Genomic DNA, 25,204 nt, shown 5'->3' on the forward strand with positions numbered 1-25,204 from the left:
ACGCATACGAGATGACACTTCTCTATACTGCCTTGGCCAACAGTATCAGTTGCAAAATAGCCAGCTTCCCATTGTAGTAATGAAAAACTGGTAAAGAGACACATGGTTGGGAAGGAAATACGACTAAATATATCTTTCCACTATTATTTTCAATCATGGCAACTTCCTGAAGTCCATAGTATTTATCATAGCTATAGAATTTCCTTTAGTTAATTGATTATACGAAATTGGTCGGTGGATAAAAATTGGAATAATTTACATCCAATGTGCCCATTGGCCCCAAATAGGCCCCACTTGTATAAAACTACTCCTAATCTTATAAAGACTAAAGCTTTTCGCACTCATATGTATATTTTTATAGGTTATAGTGTAATGAGCTCTTTCAAGTAAAAAAATATATATGCCTAAAAGAAAAACTTAAAAACATTTCGGATGTTAGAAACAGCTTCAGAAAAATCACTATAAAACACTACGAAGTATATTTATATTATTCCTTCTAAGGATAAGAAAATACACTTTTAGCAAATTGACACTTACAATAAAAATAAGTATAAACTTGAATGACAAAAAATTTAAGTAATTTTAAAAGTATCCTCGTTTGGGCACGGTGGGTCTATATGGGTTAAACGAGCAATTCTTATATATATATATATATATATATATATATATATATATATATATATATATATATATATATATATATATATATATATATATATATATATATATATATATATATATATATATATTTTTATATAAATATATATATAAAATATATATACATTTTCATCGAATACCGAGCAAAGCTCGGTCAAATAGCTAGTTATTATTTAATAAATTATTATAGTAAAGCTTTATGAATGGCAATTGAAAAATATTAATAAATAAATGCTGGCCACATCTCCGTTCGCGTGGTAATTCGTTTATCGCGTGGGAACCTACATTTTCCGTTATAAAACCTCCCTATATACTTACCCGAGATAAAGTAGCACCATAAAAAATTTCATCAAAATTAATCAGCAATTTAAGCTAAAATAAAAGCGTGCCTTTATATTATTCCTGAATTAATCGTGTCAAACTGTTTATACGTGGGAGAGCCATGCTTCGGCACGAATGGACCGGCTCGACCGGAGAAATACCACGTTCTCACAGAAAACCGGCGTGAAACAGCACTTGCGCTGTGTTTCGCCGAGTGAGTGAGTTTGCCGGAGGCCCAATCCCCTCCCCTATTCCCTTCCCTTCCCTTCCCATCCCTACCCTTCCCTATTACCTTATTCCCCCTTAAAAGGCCGGCAACGCACCTGTAGCTCTTCTGATGCTGCGAGTGTCCATGGGCGACGGAAGTTGCTTTCCATCAGGTGACCCGTTTGCTCGTTTGCCCCTTTATCTCATAAAAAAAAATTCCGTAAATAACACTTTATTTACTAATTTAACAATTTAATTATTATCATGGCCTTATTCTGCCTAGGTTCCGAAATAAAACCTAGTATACTGGCGCCTATAGATTATAATAAGTCTATAATGGCATTGCGAAATGGTGCTCAGTAACGAGCATTATTATGCACCGCTCGTGATTTAACATTAAACAAACATCATTAAAATACTCCTATGGGATAACTCCTAGTTAAAATTAATTTACATAAGCATCCACGTTGAATGCTTCGAATTATAATTTTAATAGCCTCGGGGGAAATCATGTTATTCTGTTAGCTTTGTTTGTTATAGGCCAACCTTTTTCACCTTTGTATTTTATTGAATATCATTATTTATATAACGAAACTATAGCGAGTTTCAGTAAATTTGCGGTAAAACGGATAATTAGTAAAGACAATAACTGTTAACAAAATGTTAGCCTAGAGAGGCTTTAATGTTTAATTTGTAATTCAAAATTATTACGTAATAATTTTCAAATTAAACTCTCTCCAGACTTAAACTCTTCATAAGTGGGATATTAAAAGTGCTCTTCGTTTTTTACGCTTCTAAAGAACAGGAATATTATGCTGCTTAACATTTTATGAAGTATATGCAAGCTAAATTATTTTAAGATGAATAACATAATATATAGGTCTGTGTTTCTTCGCAGAATTGAAACTTGTTTCACATACTAATTCAATTTACTATATTCTGCTCCTTGAGATTATATTGGTTCCTACATACCACCACTTTACACGCCCATTCAAGCGATGATAATATTATAATATGTCAGTCTGCACATTTAGGGCATGTTTCACCGGATGCTTCACTGATAAGTGCCGGATAGGCTAACCACAACTTTTTTAAATCTATATTTTATTTGACAATCCACCTCCCTAACTGAGTCAGGGCTTGTTATCTGCTATACATTAATTATTTGCTAATTACTTTAAGTACAGTTTTAAAACCAATAAAATAAATATACCCAGTATAAAAAATAGTAAATACTAATTACAAATATAACCAAATTAGATAAAACAACAAATTAATTAAAATAAAATCCAGTTAAAATTACCAATTAAAATAAAAAAAATCAATTATATACAATAAAATAATTTAACCAAAAATGTTGAAATTATCTGACAGATCCTTCGTACTCTATCTGTCAGATAAGTTGCGGATAGCCTATCAGACATTTATCAGAAAATAGTGAAACAGGCCTTTAACATTTTTAATTTTTTAGTAGATTTATGCTCCATCCGTCGTCTATTTCCACCTCTGTATGCATCGACCTTAAGGGTCAATTGAGACCGAAACGCGACGCGTAGAGGCATTTCTAAATTTGATTTTGATTTCAATTGCGTGAGACATTATGCAAGTCTGTCAACTCAATACAAATTTAGAAATGCATATACGCGTCGCGTTGCGGTCTGAATCGACCCTAAATCCTAATAACTTTGTGTTTCAGGACGCGCTACGCGGGCGGCGCTGTGCGTCACTGCGTTCAGCCGCCACCCCGCTCCGCGCCGACGACTCGGGGCGAAGCACCCCATCCGTACCCCATCGGGCGCTCCCATCCCCCGTTGAGGTGCAACCTCCCAAGAAATCCAACTGGGAGGTCATTGAACATTTCTCCTCCAGCCGGAGCAAGAAGAGCCCCACTTCGGTAAGTTTAGGATTAAGTTACTTTAAGGGTTGATTCGGACCGCAACGCGACGCTTGATTTCTGTACTGATTAATTGACAGATTGGCATGTCGCCTCGCGCAATTGAAATCTGTCAAATCCATAAAAATTTATGCCGCGTCCTGCCTCGCCTCGCCTATCGCGTTGCCGTCTGGCAACGCGACGACTTCAATCGACGACGATCAACCCTTAGAAGAAATAGGGGATCAAGTTTACTTGATCACCTATTTCTTCTAAGGGTTTACCCTCTAGTTGATTTAAGAGTTTTTTTGGAATAATTATTAGGATACATCATACATGTTTTCTATATCGCCTGTAATTTCCATGCTGACGGTCGTCACGAGTACGAAAGAATACTAAGTAATTATTATAATCACCAAAAATTAAAAATATGAAATAAGCCAAATCTTCTTTTAGAACATGATCACAGCTGTAACTCTACTAACTTTCGTAGAAATACAAGTATAATAAAATTACTATCTGTTACTAAGCAAAACGAATTATATTTTTACTACTAAAATAATTGGGTACACGAGTCGAAACAATGCAATAAGAACTTTAGTTTCATAATGATTTTAACCTACAAACCTTTTATTACGTTCATTAGTTTTAAAACTGCTCTATTATTTTTATACTTTTCTATTGTAGCAACAGTAATATTGTTATGATTTGACGACCTCTGTGGCTCAGTGATGGGCGCGTTGGTAGCTCAAGCCGGGGGTCGCGGGTTCGGATCCCGCCGACGGAACAAAAAGTATTCAAAGTTCCTGGGTCATGGATGTGTATTAAATATGTGTATCATATAATAAAAATTTTAAATATATGTATAGTATAAAAGTATTAAATATATTTCCGTTGTCTGATACCTGTCACACAAGTCCATCAGGTACTTACCACGGAACCAGACTGACGTGGTGTGAAGCGTCCATAGATATTATTATTATTATGAATATGTTTTAACGGCGTCGTAGAGATGAAATATCAATTTATTTATAATTTTATCTCTCTACATTGGTTCTAGGGAATGCAATCACGTTCTCGCGAGATCTCGACCTTTTTTGGCGAGATTGATCTCGGACGAAAAAAAGGCGAGATCTCGCGAGTTTGACGAGATTGCACTTGAGCATAAAAACGTCTTATTTGAAGCGCAAACTGACACGGGCGGAGTTGCGATCACGGAGTCAAAACAAAGAGGAGCTGGCCTAAGCAATTACTGTGCACTGTGATTCTCAACTAGGTCCTGAATTTTGACTTCTCGTTGTTTTGTTTGTTATAAAAGAACTATTTTATTACTAAAGGATATTTTGTGTTTGATAGAGCGCTTTTATAATTCTGGACGTCACGTTATCGTGGACGCCGGCTTCCACGATAAAACGTTGGGTGTACGTTAAGTGCTCTTTTGTTTGATTTACGCACCGCGGATGTTTTGTGCGGTTCAGACTTCAGAAGTGTAAAAGTTGTGATGTCCTATAACGTACACGTTAAAAAGTTATCGTTGACGGAAATTCAAAAGCGTCTCCATATATTTCCATACATTTTACTTCTAAAAATGAATGTTAATCTTATATTTACTGATAATATTTATTACTTTTTTTTCGTAATTTATTCAAATATTGTGATTATTTGCAAAAAAACCTATCAAACTGCTAATCTCGCGAGATCTCGAAATTGGCGAGATCTCGCGGTATTGTATTCATAAACTCGCGGGATCTCGCTTGAGCCCCAATCTCGCGAGATTTGCATTCCCTAATTGGTTCTTGATTGGCCAATACAAACTACTAGAGTCGAAGCAATTCGACCTTACTTGCAACGACATTAGGACTGCTACGGGCTACCTATATTTCGTAAAAAATATTGACTTCATCATAGTTTTTTTCAACTCTTGTCTCTGGGACTCAGCTGATCTCAGACTGGCCTTTTAAGCATTGTCTAATGGTATCTAAAATTAAATAAAAAAAACAATAATCCATTTTCAATTTGTCAACTTGTTGTCAACAGACTTCAACCATAAATAAAAGAGTATAATTCGTATGTATAGGCTTGTCACTCAAAAATCTGTCATTTTCCTAGTAGTAGTGTTGTAAGTGTGTGTAACGTTTTATTTGTTAAAAATATATATGAGAAAAGCATAATTTTAAAATAATATTAGCTCGATGCACTCCTTCACCATATAAACTATAACTGTGCGAAATTTCATGCACCCACGTTTCCCCATTTTTTCGTAAAAGGGTTACAAAGTTTTTCTCTCACGTATTTATATTATATATAGATTACGAACGTAGGGTATTATTCGTCGACGCTTGTTTAGGGAACAGCTTTGTAATGATAGTTAACCCTAATTTCCCAACGTAAGGAATGACCTAAATTTGCGCTGAAACGGTTCCAGATCGATAGTAACTGGCCCTTTTAATAAAGTACAACTAACATGTACTTGTTATAAGATGAGAAAAAAATATTGTAATCGCTTACACATCTTTTTAGCCTTGATTAAAAATTAAAAGTATTCTGTAAAAAATCGCTGAAAGCTTTTGTAAGACAATAAACAAAGAGAGTCAATATTTAATTACGATTTTGAAAGGAAAATATTGAAGGAAACTAAGTTTGAGAGAGCTTGTTATAAAATGTTTTATTAATTTAAGAAAATAGATAATATTTTCTTTGGGCTCCAAATGTAACTGAATATTCTAATAATAAAACAATATTTGGCTGAAAATAATATTTCCTTTTAAAGGAATATTCTTCTCTAATAACGAGAAATATTGAGCCCCAATAAAACGTAGATTATTGTGTTTGAATAATTTACCATAGCTGCAAGTTACGTAAAAGTACAAAAAATATTCGTTCGCTCGTGTGCTCGACCGAACGAATATTTTTTTTAATGAACATGATAATTTATATATTATGTAAATAATAACATTATGTTGCGTGTATTTTTTATTATTGCATAAAAATTGAACATTGCGGCTTGTTTAAGCTCTTATCACAAAACGAATTTGATCATCGATTTTCATTACTCTTTGTTATACAAAATACTTCAGGAGAGTGCTATTAAGTATTAAATTATCCATTGCATTGATGATTTATCGATTCTCATTTCCAAACACAAATAAAACATATAAAATACACAATGACGTTGGTAAATTATATTGGCAACTAACATTACAATAATTACTATGAAATACACGTGTTCCGAAATCATAACATTGTCTGATGTGTGTTTGATTTTGGAAGCAGAAATTTCATTAACGATCAGTTATTGTTATCTCTAGCTGTTGCTAATAGATAAAATTATTGAAGATATGAGTGGATGAACACGCGATAACGAACAGTAAAAAACTTGCCGTTTTTTTGTATAAATGGAGGCAAGGCCCGGAAAAATAATTTGAAATTAAAAAACTGTGCCATATAATATTATGTGCAGCCAGATATATTAGCCAGGAGGTGAAGCAGATAATATGTTACAAGGTTTGTTCAAATAATAAAGAAAATAATCGGTCAAGTGCGAGTCGGACTCGCGCACGATGGGTTCCGTACCATTATAGAGCAAAATTAGGTTCCCATACAAAAAATTGTGTTTTTTGTATAGGAACCTCCCTTAATTTTTTATTTTATTTTAATATTATTATTATTATTTAATGATAAAGTACACATAATATAACTGAGGACTTTGAAAAAAATTCATACCTACCTGTTGCCATTATTAATATAGAGCAAAAAAGGCAAAAAAAATCACGTTTGATGTATGGGAGCCCCCCCCCCCCCCCCTTTAATATTAATTTTATTCGGTTTTTAGTATATTTTGTTGTTATAGCGGACACAGACATACACAATCTGTGAAAATTTTAACTCTCTAGCTATTACCGTTCTTAAGTTACAGCCTAAAGACAGACGGACAGACGGACAGACATCGAAGTCTTAGTAATAATGGTCCGGTTTTTACTCTTTGGATACGGAACCCTAAAAATCAGTAAATATCCGTATGTTCCAAAATGTTAGTTATCGTGTTCCTGCACATACGTCTTCAATTATTAATAACTAGATATTTGACCGAGCTTTGCTCGGTATTCGATAAAACACGAATAAAATGACATTGTCTAAAAATGATTCCTAGCTAGATCGATTTATCGCCCCCGAAACCCCCTATACGCTAAATTTCAGGAAAATCGTTGGAGCCGATTCCAAGATTCCAATTATATATATACATATATTATAATTGGAATTCTGTAATCTTTGTCACCTGTATTGATGATGTGGACAAAGGAATGTATGACACAGTGTATTTTTATTGGTAAGGTGATAAACATACATACTGCACCAAACAAATTTGTGGAAACAAATTTCTTTCCGAAATAAATCGTGGTTATTTTAAAAAAATTAACGACAAATCGTAGAAAACCTGGCTGAGCTCACATTTTATGAAAGTTGAAAGAGAAGTTTTGCAAATAGGTAACTTGAGCCACAATAAGAAACCACATTGAAACATCAAACAAGGGTAAGAAACAAGTATACCTTTCCTTAGCTTCTTATTGTTTTATGAAGAAATAACCCGCAAAACAATAACTCCCTGGAACAAAGAAACCGAGAAAACCAAGTTGCGGACACGTTTTTGCAAATAATGCTCATTTCTTTTTAGAATCGGAGGTTCAATCAAATATGTTTAAAAAGCAAAGTGGTTAAGAATTAATTTTTATTTTTTGTTATTAGAAAAGCGGCTAACTAAACGTCTTCTTGTTAATAGCGATTAATGTTGACTGCCTCTATCAGTTTACTGAGCAATAAGGTAAAATTGTATCAGATAAATTTATTTGTAGGCAGATGGTGGACCGGTAACCGATTATTTGATTACCACTGACATAACCCGACCAAATTATTGTGGTCATCCATCCGTCGACGAAACCATTTCTCACATAAAATGGATGAAACTTTTCACTACTAGCTTTCTGTTAGATAGGTTTACTACCAGTGTACCTTTCTGATTCCACTTATGGATCAATCTCATAGATCCAGCCTCCAGGTAAACTATAAGGAGGGATATCCACTAATATTATAAATATAAAAGTTTGTCTGTTACCTCTTCACGTCCAAACCGATGAACCGGTTTCTCTGATGGTAAAGAGATACTTTGAGTGCCGGGAAAGGACATTAGATACTTTTTGTCCCCGAAAATGTACGGTTCCTGCGCGACAATCGAGTTATGGCGTAACCGAGTTACGGGCGTTATCTAGTAGTTTACTGACGGAGACAAAAAGAGATTCAATTTCGTAACGACATAATATCCGGCTCGGCGGGAAAAGAGCTGCAATGTACGTGAGAGGGAAACATATTTTAATGGCCTGATTCTGCCGTTTTGATTCCATAAAATGCTGCTTCGATACGGTTCCAATGCTGTCCCAGACTAACTTGCGCGAGTCTGGGTTAAAGACTAAAGTTAACTCTGAGTTTAATACAGGACTAAATTTAACCTGGGGTGCACCTGGCCTTAGTAAACGAAATCAATATGTAATTAAGTATGTATTAAAATTTAAAAATCACATTCCAATAAAACGTCAAAACAATGAAACTCGTTTTGATTTGTCGAAACTACTTATAATAAAAGCTTTGAAAAATCGGTTGTTTGACCATTCTTTGTCGTGCCTTATAAAACTACTAAAAACTTTAAACTACGTAATATGTTTTCGAAAAAAATTACTCGTCAGTTGCGTACGAAACGGACAGAAACGACCTGGCAACGTAGCAATATTAATATTGAAGTAGGAGAATCAGGACACAGATTAAAAAGTTACGGCGTTATCGACGATTCGAGAAGCGATTGACTTTATGTTATGTTTCAGCTATATCCTAGCAATATTAACATTTTATATAAGCGTTTTCTTAGGATTTATTACGTCTAATAATTTATGACTTGTATGAGCTATTTAAGATATATTCTTAAAAGATTATTTATTATCAATTTAAATTTTCTCACATAAAAAATCGTAATAGGTCGCTTTAAAAATATGATTTCGTTGACAAATAAATATATTATACGTTATTTATAAATAAATATACAAGATTTTAGCTAGTGTAAACACCGTTATCCTTGAAACCATCATAATGAGTCCGTCTAAATAAACAACTTTTTGTATGAGAACAATGCTGGGAACTCAAAAAAATCCGTCTTCACACCCATACAAATTGCCGATCCGGGCATCCGTATGGGTATGAAGACGGCATTTTTTTGAGTTCCCAGCATTGTTCTCATAGAAAAAGTTGTTCGTATTGACGGACTCATTTGATGGTTTCAAGGATAACGGTGTTTACACTAACACATTGTATATCTACTTACGTTCGAATTAAATTAGTTTACAACATGTAACATTATATTTTCAAATATATTATATTATGTTTCAAATATATTATATATTAAATTTTCACTAGATGACGCTCTCAACTCGTTTATCGAGCTGGAACCGTAAATTTTTCTCAAACTATCTCCATACAAAATTTGGGCAAAATCGGTTTTACCTCACTAGTCACTCTAGTTGATTTTTCAAAATAACTTTTTTTTATGAAATTAGGGGGCAAACGAGCTAACGGGTCACCTTTTGGAAAGCAACTTCCGTCGCCCATGGACACTCGCAGCATCAGAAGAGCTGCAGGTGCGTTGCCGGCCTTTTAAGAGAGAATAGGGTAATAGGGGAAGGTAGGGATGGGAAGGAAGTAGGGGAGGGTAGGGAAGGGAATAGGGTAGGGGATTGGGTCTCCGGTAAACTCACTCACTCGGCGAAACACAGCGCTAGCGCTGTTTCACGCCGGTTTTCTGTGAGAACGTGGTATTTCTCCGGTCAAGCCGGCCCATTCGTGCCAAAGCATGGCTCTCCCACGTATGAATATAACTGGTAAAAGTCAAACTATAATCGGGATGACAAAGCAAATTTGCAAAAGTATGCGTCTGCGTAGCTCGAATAGTTAGTGCTTGTTGAAAACTATGTCCTAGGGTTACGTCAATGTAGATAGTTATGTTGACGTGATTCGAGAAGTTTATAAGTGCTTAACAATTTATGCCTGGGTTACACGGTGCGAGTTAACATGAGAGGTGGCTAAGTCAGTTACTGAAGGATAGGTTACACAGTGCGAGTAGCTGAAGTGACAGCAGGCTGCTACTGTGCCTGTGTACTCGCACGAGAGCCTCGGCTCGACTCGCCTCCCTGGGTCACACCATGCAAGCTGCTGACGTTGCGGTAGATAGGTAATCTCCCAATAACATCGCCTAGTCAAGTTTTATCTGTGGTGGGGGAAGGCGAGTGGCGAATGAAAACAAAAAATAGTGTAGTAACCCGCACCCTAGCAAGAAGCAACTGACCCACTCGCACATGAAAGTAACTCGTATGATGCGGTCACACGGTGCAAGTACGCTGCACTTCAGTAACTGACTAGGCCAGCTCGCATGTCAGCTCGCACCGTGTAACCCAGGCATTACTCACAATAACTTTTTGAAGTGAAAACTTCTTTAGCGGCGTTGTTATGGCGAACTCACGTGGACACGTGACCTGCTTAAAATTTCGTAAGACGATGGGAGAGTATGCCGCCGCCGCGCCGCGTCGTAATAGGGTCAATTCAGACCGCAACGCGACGCGTAGATGCGTTTCTAAATTTGTATTGAATATTGCCCCGTCTCTTAAAAACGTGGCAATGTATATACGCCTACAGCTGCTGTTTTCATAATATACAACTTTATCACATATTATACAGAGTGTAACAAAAATAAGTGATAATACTTTAGGGTGTGTATGTGTTCCTTGTAGAGAGTTCACTGTGAAAGTGGCAGCGCTGAAAGACGAAATTTTTTTTTCACTTTTGTATGGGCAAGGGCTCAAGCGTCACGAGTTTCCCCATACAAAAGTGAAAAAAAATTTTGGTCTTTCAGCACTGCTACTTTCACAGTGAACTCTCTACAAGGAACACGTACACACCTTAAAGTATTATCACTTATTTTTGTTACACACTGTATAAGACTGATGCGATAGACACCTAAACGAAATGTTTCTTCATCTTTAAGTAAAGGACCAGAATATCCGCCTCTTTATACCAAAATATATATTTTGTTTGTACCTACTCGATTTCCCATAATAAATCCATCGCATCACCCCCATTTATATACATTTCCGTCACAATATAAATTCACACAGTAAACCATCTTCATAGTATCAACTATTAGTGTGCGTGTGATACACATTAGGGTGTGCAGTGACGGTTCGTCTTTTCAACCAACCAAGTAGGGCAATTGGTAACCCCAAAAATGCGCATTTGGGTGGTACTCAGCCATGTCTGTGTTAATTTATTTGGGTAATCTTTTAAATTACTGTTTTGTCAATGCTCATTAGTCATCATCTTTCAAATTTATCATTGTGTTGCGTGATTTGTTTTCAAGAACAGGTCTGATTTTACTGTATGATATTTATATTGTGTCCCTACCCTTGACCGTAATGTTCACTGAATATTTCGCCGTGGCCCGAAGCCGTGGCCCTAAATTTCATGTTTTGACTGTGTCGAATGGTCTGAATAGAGGGTATAATTTTATTGATGGGGTTATAGCGACGTAAAGCTTTATTATGATAAATTAATGTTTAAATAAATAAATAAATAAATAAAAATTCGTTTATTATCTCACCACATTAAGATCAAATACAATGTTATGTAGTACATACTCAACAAACTTGGCACTGGTTATGTGGGAGACTGGTGCCTAAACTAGGCGTAGCCTGTATTTCAGGACACCAGGATCTCCAAGCAAGGTAAAAGTATTCCAACTACATATTTACAACAAAGCAGTGAAACAATTATCAATGTGTTGCCTATAGGGTAATAGTGTGACAGTATAGTGTGTGTGTGTGCGTGCGTGCGTGCGTGCGTGCGTGCGTGAGTGCGTGCGTGTGTGTGTGTGTGTGTGTGTGTGTGTGTGTGTGTGTGTGTGTGTGTGTGTGTGTGTGTGTGTGTGTGTGTGTGTGTGTGTGTGTGTGTGTGTGTGTGTGTGTGTGTGTGTGTTTGTGTGAGTGTGTGTATTAGTCAGGTACAGTAATGAGAGTTTCAGTGTTTATGTAAGATAGTGTTAGCAGCCATTCATTAACTCTTTTTTTGCATGCTCTCATGGTTAGGGAGTAAATGTTTATTGTCTTATTAATTTTTTTGTACATATCCCCCCAGAAAACTAAAGAAACGATTGGCGAAGCGTGTGTGAAAACGGTGCGTGGTTGCATCAAGGTTATTACGTCTTTTGCAACCGGATGGTGGGATGTAATTAAGGAGGCTATGGTGTTTGAGGACTGCATAGGATATATACAGTTGGCGTACCGTCAATGCTTTTGTTTGCTTATAGAGAGACTCAGTTGGGTAACGGAATGGAAGGCTGTTTGATACTTTGAGGATTGCCCGTTGCGCTCGTTCCAATTGTAACATAGTGTCTTTGTGTGTGCCGCCCCATGTTGATATACAGTACGTGAGTAATGGTTGGCAAAGAGTGAGATAGACCACCCTCCTCAGTCCTCCGTCCGCCACATTTCTTAAGTTTTTAAATATTGGTATCAATTTTCTTATTCGAGACGTAAGCGCCTCTACGTGTGGACGGAAGCTGAGTGAGGGGTCCAAGATAACTCCCAGGTATTTGGTTGAGGTTGTTCTTTCCAGAGGTTCACATGTACATGGCTCAACATGGGGGTTACAAGTGTGTGCGGTGATACTATGGAATGTCAACGAGGGGGGCGTTCGTATCGCGAATGGGATGTATTTGGTTTTTTGGGTGTTAACGGTAAGAATGTTTTTGCGTAACCATTCTACTACAGTGTCGAGGCCACTTTGTGCCGTATTAAAAACGCTAGTCCAGGAATCTGAGTGGAACACGAGAGCCGTATCATCCGCAAACGTGAAAATTTTTCCATCACGTATGTTGAGCGTACACAGATCATTAATGTAGATGAGGAAGAGGGTTGGAGCAATTGCGCTTCCCTGAGGGACGCCATGCGTAGTAGTGCGTTCAGAACTTAGGTACTCATCTACCTTAACACTCTGTGTACGCTCAGTTAGAAAGTCCTCGAACAGTTTGAGCTGGGTTCCTCTTATGCCTATGTGGAACATCTTCTTTAGAAGGATAGGAACCGAGACCGTATCGAAGGCTTTTGCTAGATCTAGAAATATTCCTATGACTTTTTGTCCAACATCAAGCTTTTTTACTATGAAGTCTGTGAGTTCGTGTACTGCTTCACCTGTTGATTTGCCTAGGCGGAATCCATACTGTGATGTGGAAAGAATATTATTGTTTTCTAGGAAGGATATTAATCTAGAGTTCATGATTCGTTCTAATATTTTTGCTAAGGTTGGTAGGACAGCAATTGGTCTGTAATTCGTGATTTGGTCTCTGTTACCCGCCTTGTAAATTGGATGAATAATTGCTCTCTTAAAAGCTTTTGGAAAAATGCCTGTTGAAAGGCACAAATTTAAGACATGAGTTAGGGGTGGAGCAATAACTTCTATGTTATTTTTTATGACCCCTGCTGGTATATTGTCCCAACCCACGGCACAGTTACTTCTTAAGGACATTGCAACTCTTGTAACTTCCTTAACGTCAGTCGGGAGCAGCACCATTGAGTGACAGGGAGTAGGCGTAGTACTATTAGGGCTTTGTGGTGGCTGGGGTATTTTTTCAGCTAGAGTTTTTCCTGTATTGATAAAAAATTCGTTGACTAAGTTCACGGAGTTTTCCGGTGAGGAGGTGAGTGATAGTATATCCGTCGCACTGCTACGATTTTTAGTTCTGTTTGTAATTTTGTTAATGGATTGCCATAACGTTTTCGTATTATTTTTAGAGGCTAGTAGCTCGGTTCTGTAGTATTCTTGCTTCAATTTTTTTAGAATTTTGGTACAAAAATTTCTATAACGTGAGTAGGTGACGGAAAGAGTTTCATTATCGGGGTTTTGTTTTAATTTCTTGTGCATGTTATCTTTGTTTTTTAAACAGCGAAGAAGACCGGGCGTGACCCAAGGTTTTAGAATTTTTTTCCGATTTGCATGTTTTATCTGTTTTGTGTTGGTCTCTATTTTTGAATAAATTAAAGAAACGATCATGTCTGCTGCCGTGTTAGGGTCTTCCGATTCATAGATTGGGGAGAAGTCTGTTTTAGATATGTCAGTAGCAATTTGTTGGTAGTTAAGTTTTGTAGTAATTTTACGAGTCTCTGTCTTTATTAGTTGTGTCGATAGGAACAACATGATGGTATCATGGTCAGTAATGGTAGAATGAGCAACACGCACGTTAGCCGGAAGTTTAGTCTTTAGCATTACATGGTCAAGACAGTTGGTAAGCCGAGTTGGCAGAAGGTGAGCTGGGAGCAATCCAAATGTTGCAAGTAAAGTTAAGTATTGGCTTTTATTCTGATCTTGGGAGTTGTCAGCTATGTTTATATTGAGGTCACCAACTATTATTATATTGTTTGTCCGGTCTATTTTTGTTAAAAAGTCGTTTAATGAGTTAAGAAATGGGGCTATATCTTTTGTCGATGGCGATCTATATATTACCAGTACTTTTGTGTTGTTTTTAAGGGATATTTGCAGGCAGTTTGCGTCTGTTAAAGGAAGCTCACTCACCGTTACTGATAGGTATTTTTTTGTGTAGACGACTACACCGTCATTTTGTAGTCTGTTGTAATTGGTTGTGTAGCAATTATAATCCTGTAACTGCGGTGTAGTCTCGACTCCTCGCTTCCAGCACTCTGTCAAGGCGATCAGATCCCACTGGATTCGGGTTCGGGCAAGAGCGATTTCAAATTCCTGCATATTTTTGTTAATGCTTCGGATATTTTGACAAATTAATTTGAGATTTTTTTGTAGATTTGCTCCAGATGGGATGCAATCGTCCAGATCACAGTAAGCAGAGTCAGCGACGAATGAGGAGTCAATGTCGTTTATAGCTTGGTTTATGTTATCGAATAGTAAATTATGTTTGTGTTACGCGCTGTTATATTATCTCCCGACCATTTATAAAGTATCCCCAGGGATAGATAACTACTATTTTAAAAATTTATGTAAGACTAGACGATGCCCGCAATTTCGTTGCGTCAAAATCCATATATCGCGTGGGAGCTGCACATATTCTCAGGATTCAAAGTATTGTAAATATATCCTTTCCCGGGACTCAAAGTATATTCATACCAAATAACAAGACGTAACAAACAGACAGAATGCTTAGTTTATAATATTACCAGCTGATCCGGCAAATGTTATTTGACCATATAAATTATTTCTAGTATCAATATAAGAAGTAGATAAAAACGTATTCTCATGCCATACAAAATTTCATTAAAATCGGTTGGGCCGTTTAGGAGGCGTTCGCGCACAAACACTGTGACACGAGAATTTTATATAGGTAATATTAGATTATGGAAGTATATAATAATGTAAGTATATTGTCTTGCAAGCTCTTATCAAGGTGGTGAAATTGTAATATGCTATCCAAAATAGCACTTTTGTAAAGTTGGGGGTACCTACAATAGAAATCTCAGAAAGTGTACAAGCACATAAAACATTATACTGATGAAAAGTACTTAGTACGTGAGCTATTACTCACGAAAAAGGAAAAAGGTATGCGACACATACATTTAAGTGACAGAAACACACATCTGTCTCAACCAAACATGTGCACCCATGGGAAATTTACGTAATAAAACCAAGTAACATAGAATATCATTGAATAAAACTCTGCTGACGATAATATACCGGTTCGAGGAAAGTGAAATTTTCTTAAGTAATTTCAGTACATGTATATTATGTGACCAAATTGAAAATACCGTGAGCTCGTAAATTACCTAAGTGATTGATTGTAAATTGATTTTTCGGTTATTTTGATTTTGTGTTAAAAGTAAGTTTCAGGATATACCAAAAATTGTCGTAGGCTTAATTTATACCGGCGCGGCATGGAATGGAAGCGACTTTTTTAAACGAAACTGTACATAGCACATTGAACTTTATGTCAACAGTATAACACACAAATTAAATACGAGCCGACGCGCGTCTTCCGCGGAATTCTCAAGAATTCTCCGGTGTCAATTCGCTCGCATGAGGAGAAATTGACGCTTCCATTCCGCGGCGTGGCCAACGTGAAGAGGCCTCCTCTTAGGCTGCGATCACACCAATAGGCTATTTACCTATGTTTTTTCTTATTGGTAATTAGAAGAACACTCAAAAATAGAAACATTGGTGAAAGAATGACTCTGATATCTTAATTTAACAATTTGAATTTTGAAAATCACATAAAATAAATCTTCCCAAAATGCTCTGTATAAAATGTCAGCACGCTTATGATACGTGACGTCTTGTCACTACGCTTCTGTTTGTACGCATCGGAAGACTTTGTTCGATGGCTATGTTAAATGTTGCGTTTATGAAAGAAAAAAAAATGTGTATTGTTGTTTACAAATTATCTAAAATATATATAAAAAAATCGACGTGACCATCCAACTAAGAAGGCTCATAACAAAAAAATACAAAAGTTACGAAGCTGAAATTTTGGAAATGCTTATTTTGACTTTTATAATATCTTTATTTTATTCAAATAATCAGCTAATCACACCTAATCCACAATACGTTATTACGCTGTTCTATTGAGCTAGTGTGCTTGTTCATAAACGGTGACTGAAAGTCAATTTGGTGTGAACGCAGCCTAAGTTATATTATATAAGCAAGTCGCCAAGGCTTGCGACGCAACGCAGCCTAAGTTATATTATACGTGGGAGAGCCATGCTTCGGAACGAATGGGCCGGCTCGACCGGATAAATACCACGTTCTCACAGAAAACCGGCGTGAAACAGCGCTTGCGCTGTGTTTCGCGAGTGAGTGAGTTTATCGGAGGCCCAATCCCCTACCCTATTCCCTTTCCTACCCTCCCCTATTCCCTTCCCTTCCCTACCCTCCCCTATTACCCTATTCCCTCTTAAAAGGCCGGCAACGCACATGCAGCTCTTCTGATGCTGCGAGTGTCCATGGGCGACGGAAGTTGCTTTCCATCAGGTGACCCGTTTGCTCGTTTGCCCCCTTATTTCATAAAAAAAAAGGCCGAAACCAGAACAAAAGGTAAATCCTTTCCCTGTAGGAACTCTATTTTAATACAAAAAGTAATGAGCCAAAACGTTTACAGGCTTTAAAAATAGAGAAGCACACTAAAGGCACCTAAGACGATGGTGCTATGTAGCCGTCAGGTCTATCGTGTCAATCGTCGTGTAAAACGGCTGTCATATTATGTCACGTAATAGCTTCCACATTTTTATTATTCGTAGTTCTAGTATATTACAATATGTCTGTCTGTCTGTCTACTGTTCCTGTAGTGTCTGTTCCGCCCGCGCTCACCTGCTCTCACCCAAAGCAGGCCCACGCTGTTGGGGTTATTTGAAGACCTCTAGGCCGAACAGGGGCCCCACATGGAGGGCTTGCTTAAGCCCTTTGTCTTCTTGGTATCGCGATGCGCAGGAACTCAGTGCAGTGGGTGGACGCATCCCCATACCGTCACCCAAAGTTCCCTGGCTAAGGCAGAATGTCGTGTCTATTACGACGTCTTCGTCTTGGCCTTTTACTCCGGTGGTCGTGCGCCTCTCGCTGCCTCGTGCGCTCGGTCTCCTCTTTGGTCGAGAATAGAGATGACGCTATGAGCGAATATATGTATATTATATGAAATTCGTGGTTCAAATTAACTTATCAGATTATAAATTGTAACATTTCCAACGGTTTTTCATTTTGCTTTAATTACATTGTTAAAAAATATTCTACTTTATTAGGATCATTTAGGACGGCACAAATTTTTAAAAGCTTTCATATCAGCTATAATTGAGTTATTTAAGGAATTCTGTTCTCACTTAATGAAGCGTTTATGTATTATATGATGGAATTTGTAAAATATGATTTTACCTCGCTCCGTCCCGTGTCGTACAATATGTTAGAGAGTTTTTTACAGGTCGTTGTGTAAGGATAATAAACGGTGAGTTTAGACGTGCGCGTTTTCTGTTGTAGCGTTTGGGAAAACATGTGAGCAGCGCTGAATCCGCACGCACATAAAACGCGCACGTCTGAATGCGCCCTAAGTATCGTAAGCGATGCGATGCTAATAACGTAGATATTATGATTCTCATAATACGCAGTAAATTGGAATAATTAAGCTACGAATAATAAAAACAAAGGAAAAGTAACTCCGTAAGAGATTGTAAGCTTAATATTTAAATATCCTCATCTGTTATATATAAAACTCGCGTGCCGCAATGTTTATTGCCAAACTCTTCCGAAACGAGAGGATCAATTTTGACGAAATTTAGTACGCCATTTGAGTATGTCCAAGAATCGACAACCTATTTTAGATAGACGAAAGACCTTGGCCGGGTTAGTACCTACCATTATATCCATTTTTACTACCATATAAACATCCAATTGGCTTTTGGTCCTTAAATTGTAATCATTAATCAATTTAATCACACACTAACTGATTTCAAATCGCAAAATAATTTTACAAAAAAAGCGACTCCAAATTTTGTTTCCTTATTAATTATTATTATAAAACCACACGTGAAGCATCCTTGTTCGAAAATAGAAAGGATCATCAAAATCTATTTACGAATGGCGAGGGTAACAGGCATAATATTTAATAATACTGTACCTACGGTCGAATTTCTACCTTCTCCTTTTTTAAAGTGTCGACTATATTTTAATTTAAAAATTACTATACACTACACTATTTTATATTAATTAATAGTTAAAAAATTGGATTAATGTCCGCTATGTTGAATTTAAGTCACGTGATATTTTTTTCGTATTCCTGACAGCAAACCCTTTCATTTGATACCCATTTCATGGGGATACATTTCAAATAGCTTGTCCGCCATCTTGGGGAGACCGCCATAATAATATATTGTAATGACGTTTCTTAGCTAGTCAATAGTCATCTATAATTATCATTAGAACTCTGAGCGTGTGCAAAATTTCATCCTAATCAAAGACCGGGAAGTGGGTCAAATTAAGATTCCAAGATTTTCTTATATGACATAATATTGGCTTGTAATTAACTGATCACCAGAAATAGTAACATTTCACAGACAAAAATTTTATCATTTTAATGATAAACAAAGATCTTAAAACCAAAAATAGTAAATGATCACCAACGTTATACTCGCATTTTAATGTAAAATGATCAACAAAGATTTATTTATGGAGTAATTTTGCATAAATAGGATAGCGAGATGCTATCCTATTTATGCAAAATTACTCCATACGAGTATAATTCATTGTTAAACCAAAAGTAGTAAACGATCACCAAAATTAGTAAATGATCACCAACATTATACTCGTACGTTAGCATTTTAATGTAAAATTATAACCAAATATATTTTCATTTAGCAATCCCATTAAAGAGAAGAAGACAGACAGACGGACAGACAGATATCGAAGTCTTAGTAATAGAGTCCCGTTTCTACCCTTTGGGTATGGAACCCAAAAACGGGACCCTATTACTGAGACTTTGATGTCTGTCCGTCTGTCCGTCCGTCTGTCTTTCTCCAGGCTGTATCTCAAGAATCGCTACAGCTAGACTTCTGAAAATTTCACAGATTGTGTATATCTGTTGCCGCTATAACAACAAAACTACTACTACTAAAAACAAAATAAAATTATTATTTAAGGGGGGCTTCCATACAACAAACGTGATTTTTTGTTCGATATCAATAACGCCAACCGGTAGGCATGTTGATATTTTCGCAAACGCCTTAGTTATATGTGTTCTTCAATAATTAATAATAATATTAAAATAAAAAACACAATTTTAGGTCTAATTTTGCTCTATAAGGGTACGGAACCCTCCATGTCCGACTCATACTTGGCCGATTATTTTGTTAATAATATACTTACATTTTTTGTCAATCGTAGTGATTTATTTGGGCAGAAATATCGCATTGATTTGCTCACAAGGATTTGGTGATATTTACTATATTTGGTGATCATTTACTATATTAATTTTGTTGAACATTTACTATATTTGGTGGTCATTTACTATATTTGGTGATCATTTACTTTATTTGGTGATCATTTACTATATTTGGTGGTCATTTACTTTTGGTGGTCATTTACTTTATTTGGCGTTTGATTACAATTTAAAGTGTTGTCATGACTAAAATAGCTAATATAAATAATAATAGGTATTGCAATTTTAGACTTTATTTTTTTGGTGTTAAGTATCTTTTTTTGGTAAACAAGTTTAGGGTTTTAGTGCATTTTTTGGTGGTCATTATATTTATTCCCCATAATATTTAGTTACAAGTGAAGCTAATAAAAAGCGTGTAAAATTACCAATTTTGCATAAAAATGTGTTACAACGCAACAAATAAATAGGCAATGTACACTCCAAATAAATGTTCTTCGGCTACTCTCGTCTTTTCTGATACACGTCACGAAGTTTCCATCCATTCAGAATATTATTTTCCCAACATGGCATCAGAGATGTTTCTACTTTGCGTGTATTGTTATTCAACTTGTATTGAACAAGTTGTGGACTTCTTTTGCCGAATAATTTAAATATGTTTGGAGACTAGAGTTACTAGTTTTTCGTGACGTAGGTCTTTCCTACTTGGTTATGAATCAAATTCTCTGATAGTAGATGTTTGAGCACAAATAAAACACAATATTACTTGCACTTTTTCCACTATACTCATTAACTAGCTGTTGCCCGCGACTTCGTCCGCGTTAGCATAGTATAATAACAGAGATAGATAATTTTCTCCTTTTTATGGTCCCTTACTCAAAGAGTAAAAACGGGACCCGATCACAAAGATAAAATATCAGCTTGTCCGTCTGTCCATGTCCAGGCTGTACTATTTTGTTATAAGCAACATTTCCGTATATTTAGTTTAGGTTTGAATAAATTCACTTTTAATGAATAACTTACTTTGTTCCTAAAATAGTAGAATGATAACAACTCCACACTAAAGACGCGACACCCTTTGGTTTAAAGCAACATTTTCAGGAGCGGGGGAGGGGGGAGGGCTAAGCCCCCCAAAGAATGGGCCGGGGGCTAAGAGTTTAGTTTAGGTTAGAATAAATGCACTTTTAATTAATAACTTAGTTTGTTCCTAATAAAGGAGAATTAAATCTCAACATTAACGCCGCGATACAGTTTTGTTTTAAGCAACATTTCCAGGAGAGGGGCTGCGCCCCCCCCCAAACTCGAAATCTTTATGTTTAGCTTATATCAGAATAATTTCACTTTCTTAGTATGTTCCTAATAAATGAAAATGAAAACTCAACACTAACGCCGTGACACAGTTTTGTTTTAGCAACATTTCCAGGAGAGGGGCTGCGCCCCCCCCCCCCAAGTAGGGGCCAGGATCAAACTTGAAATCTTTATGTTTAGCTTAGGTTAGAATAATTTCACTTTTAATTAATAACTTAGTATGTTCCTAATTAGGAAGAATGAAAACTCAACACTAACGCTGCGACACAGTTTTGTTTTTAGCAACATTTCCAGGAGCGGGGGGGTTTGGGGGGGTGCAGCCCCTCAAAGTAGGGGCCAGGATCAAACTCTAAATCTTTATGTTTAGCTTACGTCAGAATAATTTCACTTTTAATTAATAACTTAGTATGTTCCTAATAAATGAGAATGAAAACTTAACACTAACACGGCGACACTGTTTTGTTTTAGCAACATTTCCAGGAGCGGGGGTGGGTTTGGGGGGGCGCAGCCCCACCAAGTAGGGGCCAGGATCAAACTCGAAATCTTTATGTTTAGCTTAGGTAAGAATAATTTCACTTTTAATTAATAACTTAGTATGTTTTTCATTAGAAAGAATGAAATCTCAACTCTTACTCTGCGACACAGTTTTGTTTTTAGCAACATTTCCAGGAGCGGGGGGGTTTGGGGGGGCTGCGCCCCCCCAAGTAGAGGCCGTGGGGCAAACTCGGAATCTCGATGTTTAGCTTACGTCATTTTTTCACTTTTAATTAATAACTTAGTATGTTCCTAATATATGAGAATGAAAACTCAACACTAACGCCGCGACACAGTTTTGTTTTAGCAACATTTCAAGTACGGGCCAGGATCAAACTCGAAATCTTTATGTTTAGCTTACGGCAGAATAATTTCACTTTTAGTTAATAACTTAGTATGTTCCTAATAAATGAGAATGAAAACTCAACACTAACACCGCGACACAGTTTTGTTTTAGCAACATTTCCAGGAGCGGGGGCCAATATCAAACTCGAAATCTTTGTGTTTAGCTTAGGTAAGAATAATTTCACTTTTAATTAATAACTTAGTATGTTTTTAGTTACGAATAATGAAATCTCAACACTTACTCTGCGACATAGTTTTGTCATCACTTATTTTATCCCCATTGGGGTTGAATTTGTCAAAATCCTATTTAAGTTAACTTTCATCTCCTATTTCATCTCCTAGTACCCCTAAGGGGAGAAATTCTACCCTTAACTACCCTTAGGGGTGGAATTTATTAAAATCCTTTCTTAGGGGATGCTTACGCCATAGTAGCTTTATGCATGCAAAGTCTCAGTCCGATCGGTTTAAAATTGACAAAGTTTCATACAAACTTTCATCCCCTATTTTACCCCCTTAGGGGGAGAATTTTTTGAAATCCTTTCTTAGGGGATGCTTACGTCATAGTAGCTTTACGCATGCAAAGTCTCAGCCCGATCGGTTAAAAATTGACAAAGTTTCATACAAACTTTCATCCCCTATTTTACCCCCGTAGGGGGAGAATTTTTTAAAATCCTTTCTTAGGGGATGCTTACGCTTTAGTAGCTTCATGCATACAAAGTCTCAGCCCGATCGGTTAAAAATTGACAAAGTTTCATACAAACTTTCATCCCCTATTTTACCCACTTAGGGTGAGAATTTTTTAAAATCCTTTCTTAGCGGATGCCTGCGTCATAACATCTACCTGCACACCAAATTTCAGCCCGATCCGTCTAGTGGTTTGGGCTGTGCGTTGATAGATCACTATGTCAATCAGTCAGTCACTTTGAGTTATATATATAGAAGATTACTACAAATTTAACTTAAACACGACCGCTTTCGATATAAATCATCATCAGGTGTTTTATCGAAACCGGTCGTGTTTAAGTTAAATTTGTAGTAATTAATGAATATAGTGGAAAAAGTGCTAGTAATATTGTGTTTTATTTGTGTTTAAAATGAATTTCCACCAAGTACCGACAGTACAATCAATTATATAATATAGTACATGTTTGACTCCGATAGTCACTTACCATCAAAAGTTCGTTCGTCTATGTTTTCAAAAAAGTGCACAAATTTGTAACAACAAAAGCGAAATGTATTCAAGGGATCAAGGGAGGGCTAAGAATTATCAGAGTCTATTAACTCCACGTTTTAACGTCCCACATTAGCACAAATTACACATTTATGTTTTGCTGAAATACGCGGAAAACAACGCCCGGTGTGAATGCAATTGTGACCTCTAAAATACTGGATCTAAGTCATATTTTTGTTTGAATTACATCCCAGTGAATAATTATTTCATAATTTCAAGATATTCTCCTTCCTTCTCCTTTATACCTGAAGAAATTAAGAACACAAGACCTTTCGACACAGAGTTTATTTCTACAATTATAGAGGTTAAACAAGCAAAGAAACTACAAAAATAAAGGATTAGATACTTTAATTCCTGTAAGAACAAAAGTATTATTTTTTTAAAACCAAAACAAAATCATTAATAATTGTTTATTTGCAGACCGAAGTTTATAATTATCACTACTACCTGGGAGGCATACTTATGCTTGGAGTTTTAAAAGTGTTTACTTCAATAGCACAGAAATTCTTCGTTTTTCGGGACTTAAGATTGACATAGTTACTTCCCTTTTTTCGCCCAAAATCTCGCAATAATTATTTGTGCAACGATACAAGAGCCATATTATTGTCATTAATTAGGGTTGCCACCCGTACTTTATTATAATGTATTGTACGTTATTTCAGGCAATTGTACTTTGTACTTTACGAAAATATAAAGTACGCAAAACTACTTTATTTCAAACTAGATTACCCGATGAACCTCGTATCACCTATCTCTCGAGTTTTACAGAAACTATCAAAGTACAGAATTCATTTTTATTGATACTTACAGATAATTTCATAAATTGTACTTTATTTTTATACTGTGTTACATGTTTTTTTTCTCACCTAAAGAAGCCAATGTACTTTATTTGCAAAAAATAAAGGTGACATTCATGACTAACAACACTAGATGACACCCGCAACTCCGTTGCGCCTAAATTTGTTTATAGCGCTGGAACCGTACATTTCTGCTGGATGAAAATTATTCTATGTCCTTTCCTTGGACTCAAAGTATCTCCATGACAAATTTCAGCGAAATTGGTTCAGCGGTTTGGCCGTGAAGAGGTAACAAATAGACAGACAGACAAACAGACAGACACACTTTCGCATTTATAATATTATAGTAAGTATATATAGTATATAGTATAATGCGAAAGTGTGTATGCTTACTGCTTAGTATGGATTATTAGAAAATAGCAGCTGATGATTGGAAAACTTATTACCGGAACGTTTAATACACTTGTTATTAGTGGGTTGTGTGTTGTAGTTGACCGTTTATTTATTCTAATGAAAAGGCTTTCATCCAATGAATAGATTTCTAGCCACGATTTTATAAAAGCACGTTCACAATTTCATCGCGTCATGTATTGAGTAATGAATTCTTTCACAGATTTTATTTACTTTCCACTCCAAGTTTTTCTTTTGTGTACGTGCTATGAAAAACACTGATATTTTGATTCAGTGTTATTATTGATTTTGAAGAATTCTTTGGAGGTTTCTTACAGACCGAAAAAAGATAAATTCTGTAGTTGTTTTCAGAATAATGAAATGTTAATTATGATTGTTATGCGGCTGCTAAACTTCAAAACCTAGTAAGGGCCTAAAAGAAATTTTACAGGAGAGCGCATAAACGGGTGACTAACCCAAAATTCTCAATTTTATAATTCATTTTTATACTTACTTGAAAATAAGCCCCGATTTATGTCATTTTCTAAAATTAGATACTAGATTAATATTTTCTAGAGTTCGAT

General features: G+C 36.3%; 1 protein-coding gene across 2 annotated transcripts in view; it reads left to right on the top strand.

The window, feature by feature from the left end:
* LOC121738849 (adenylate cyclase type 6-like) overlaps positions 1–25,204 on the top strand; it is a 151,486-nt gene that overhangs the window by 15,006 nt on the left and 111,276 nt on the right. For both annotated transcript variants that reach the window (XM_042131104.1, XM_042131105.1), the window contains exon 2: positions 2,882–3,079. In XM_042131104.1, the coding sequence (XP_041987038.1) occupies positions 2,882–3,079 (198 nt within the window). The remainder of the gene's footprint in view (positions 1–2,881; positions 3,080–25,204) is intronic.

The sequence above is a fragment of the Aricia agestis genome, chromosome Z (assembly GCF_905147365.1).
Source record: "Aricia agestis chromosome Z, ilAriAges1.1, whole genome shotgun sequence".
In the NCBI taxonomy this organism is placed as follows: Eukaryota; Metazoa; Arthropoda; class Insecta; order Lepidoptera; family Lycaenidae; genus Aricia; species Aricia agestis.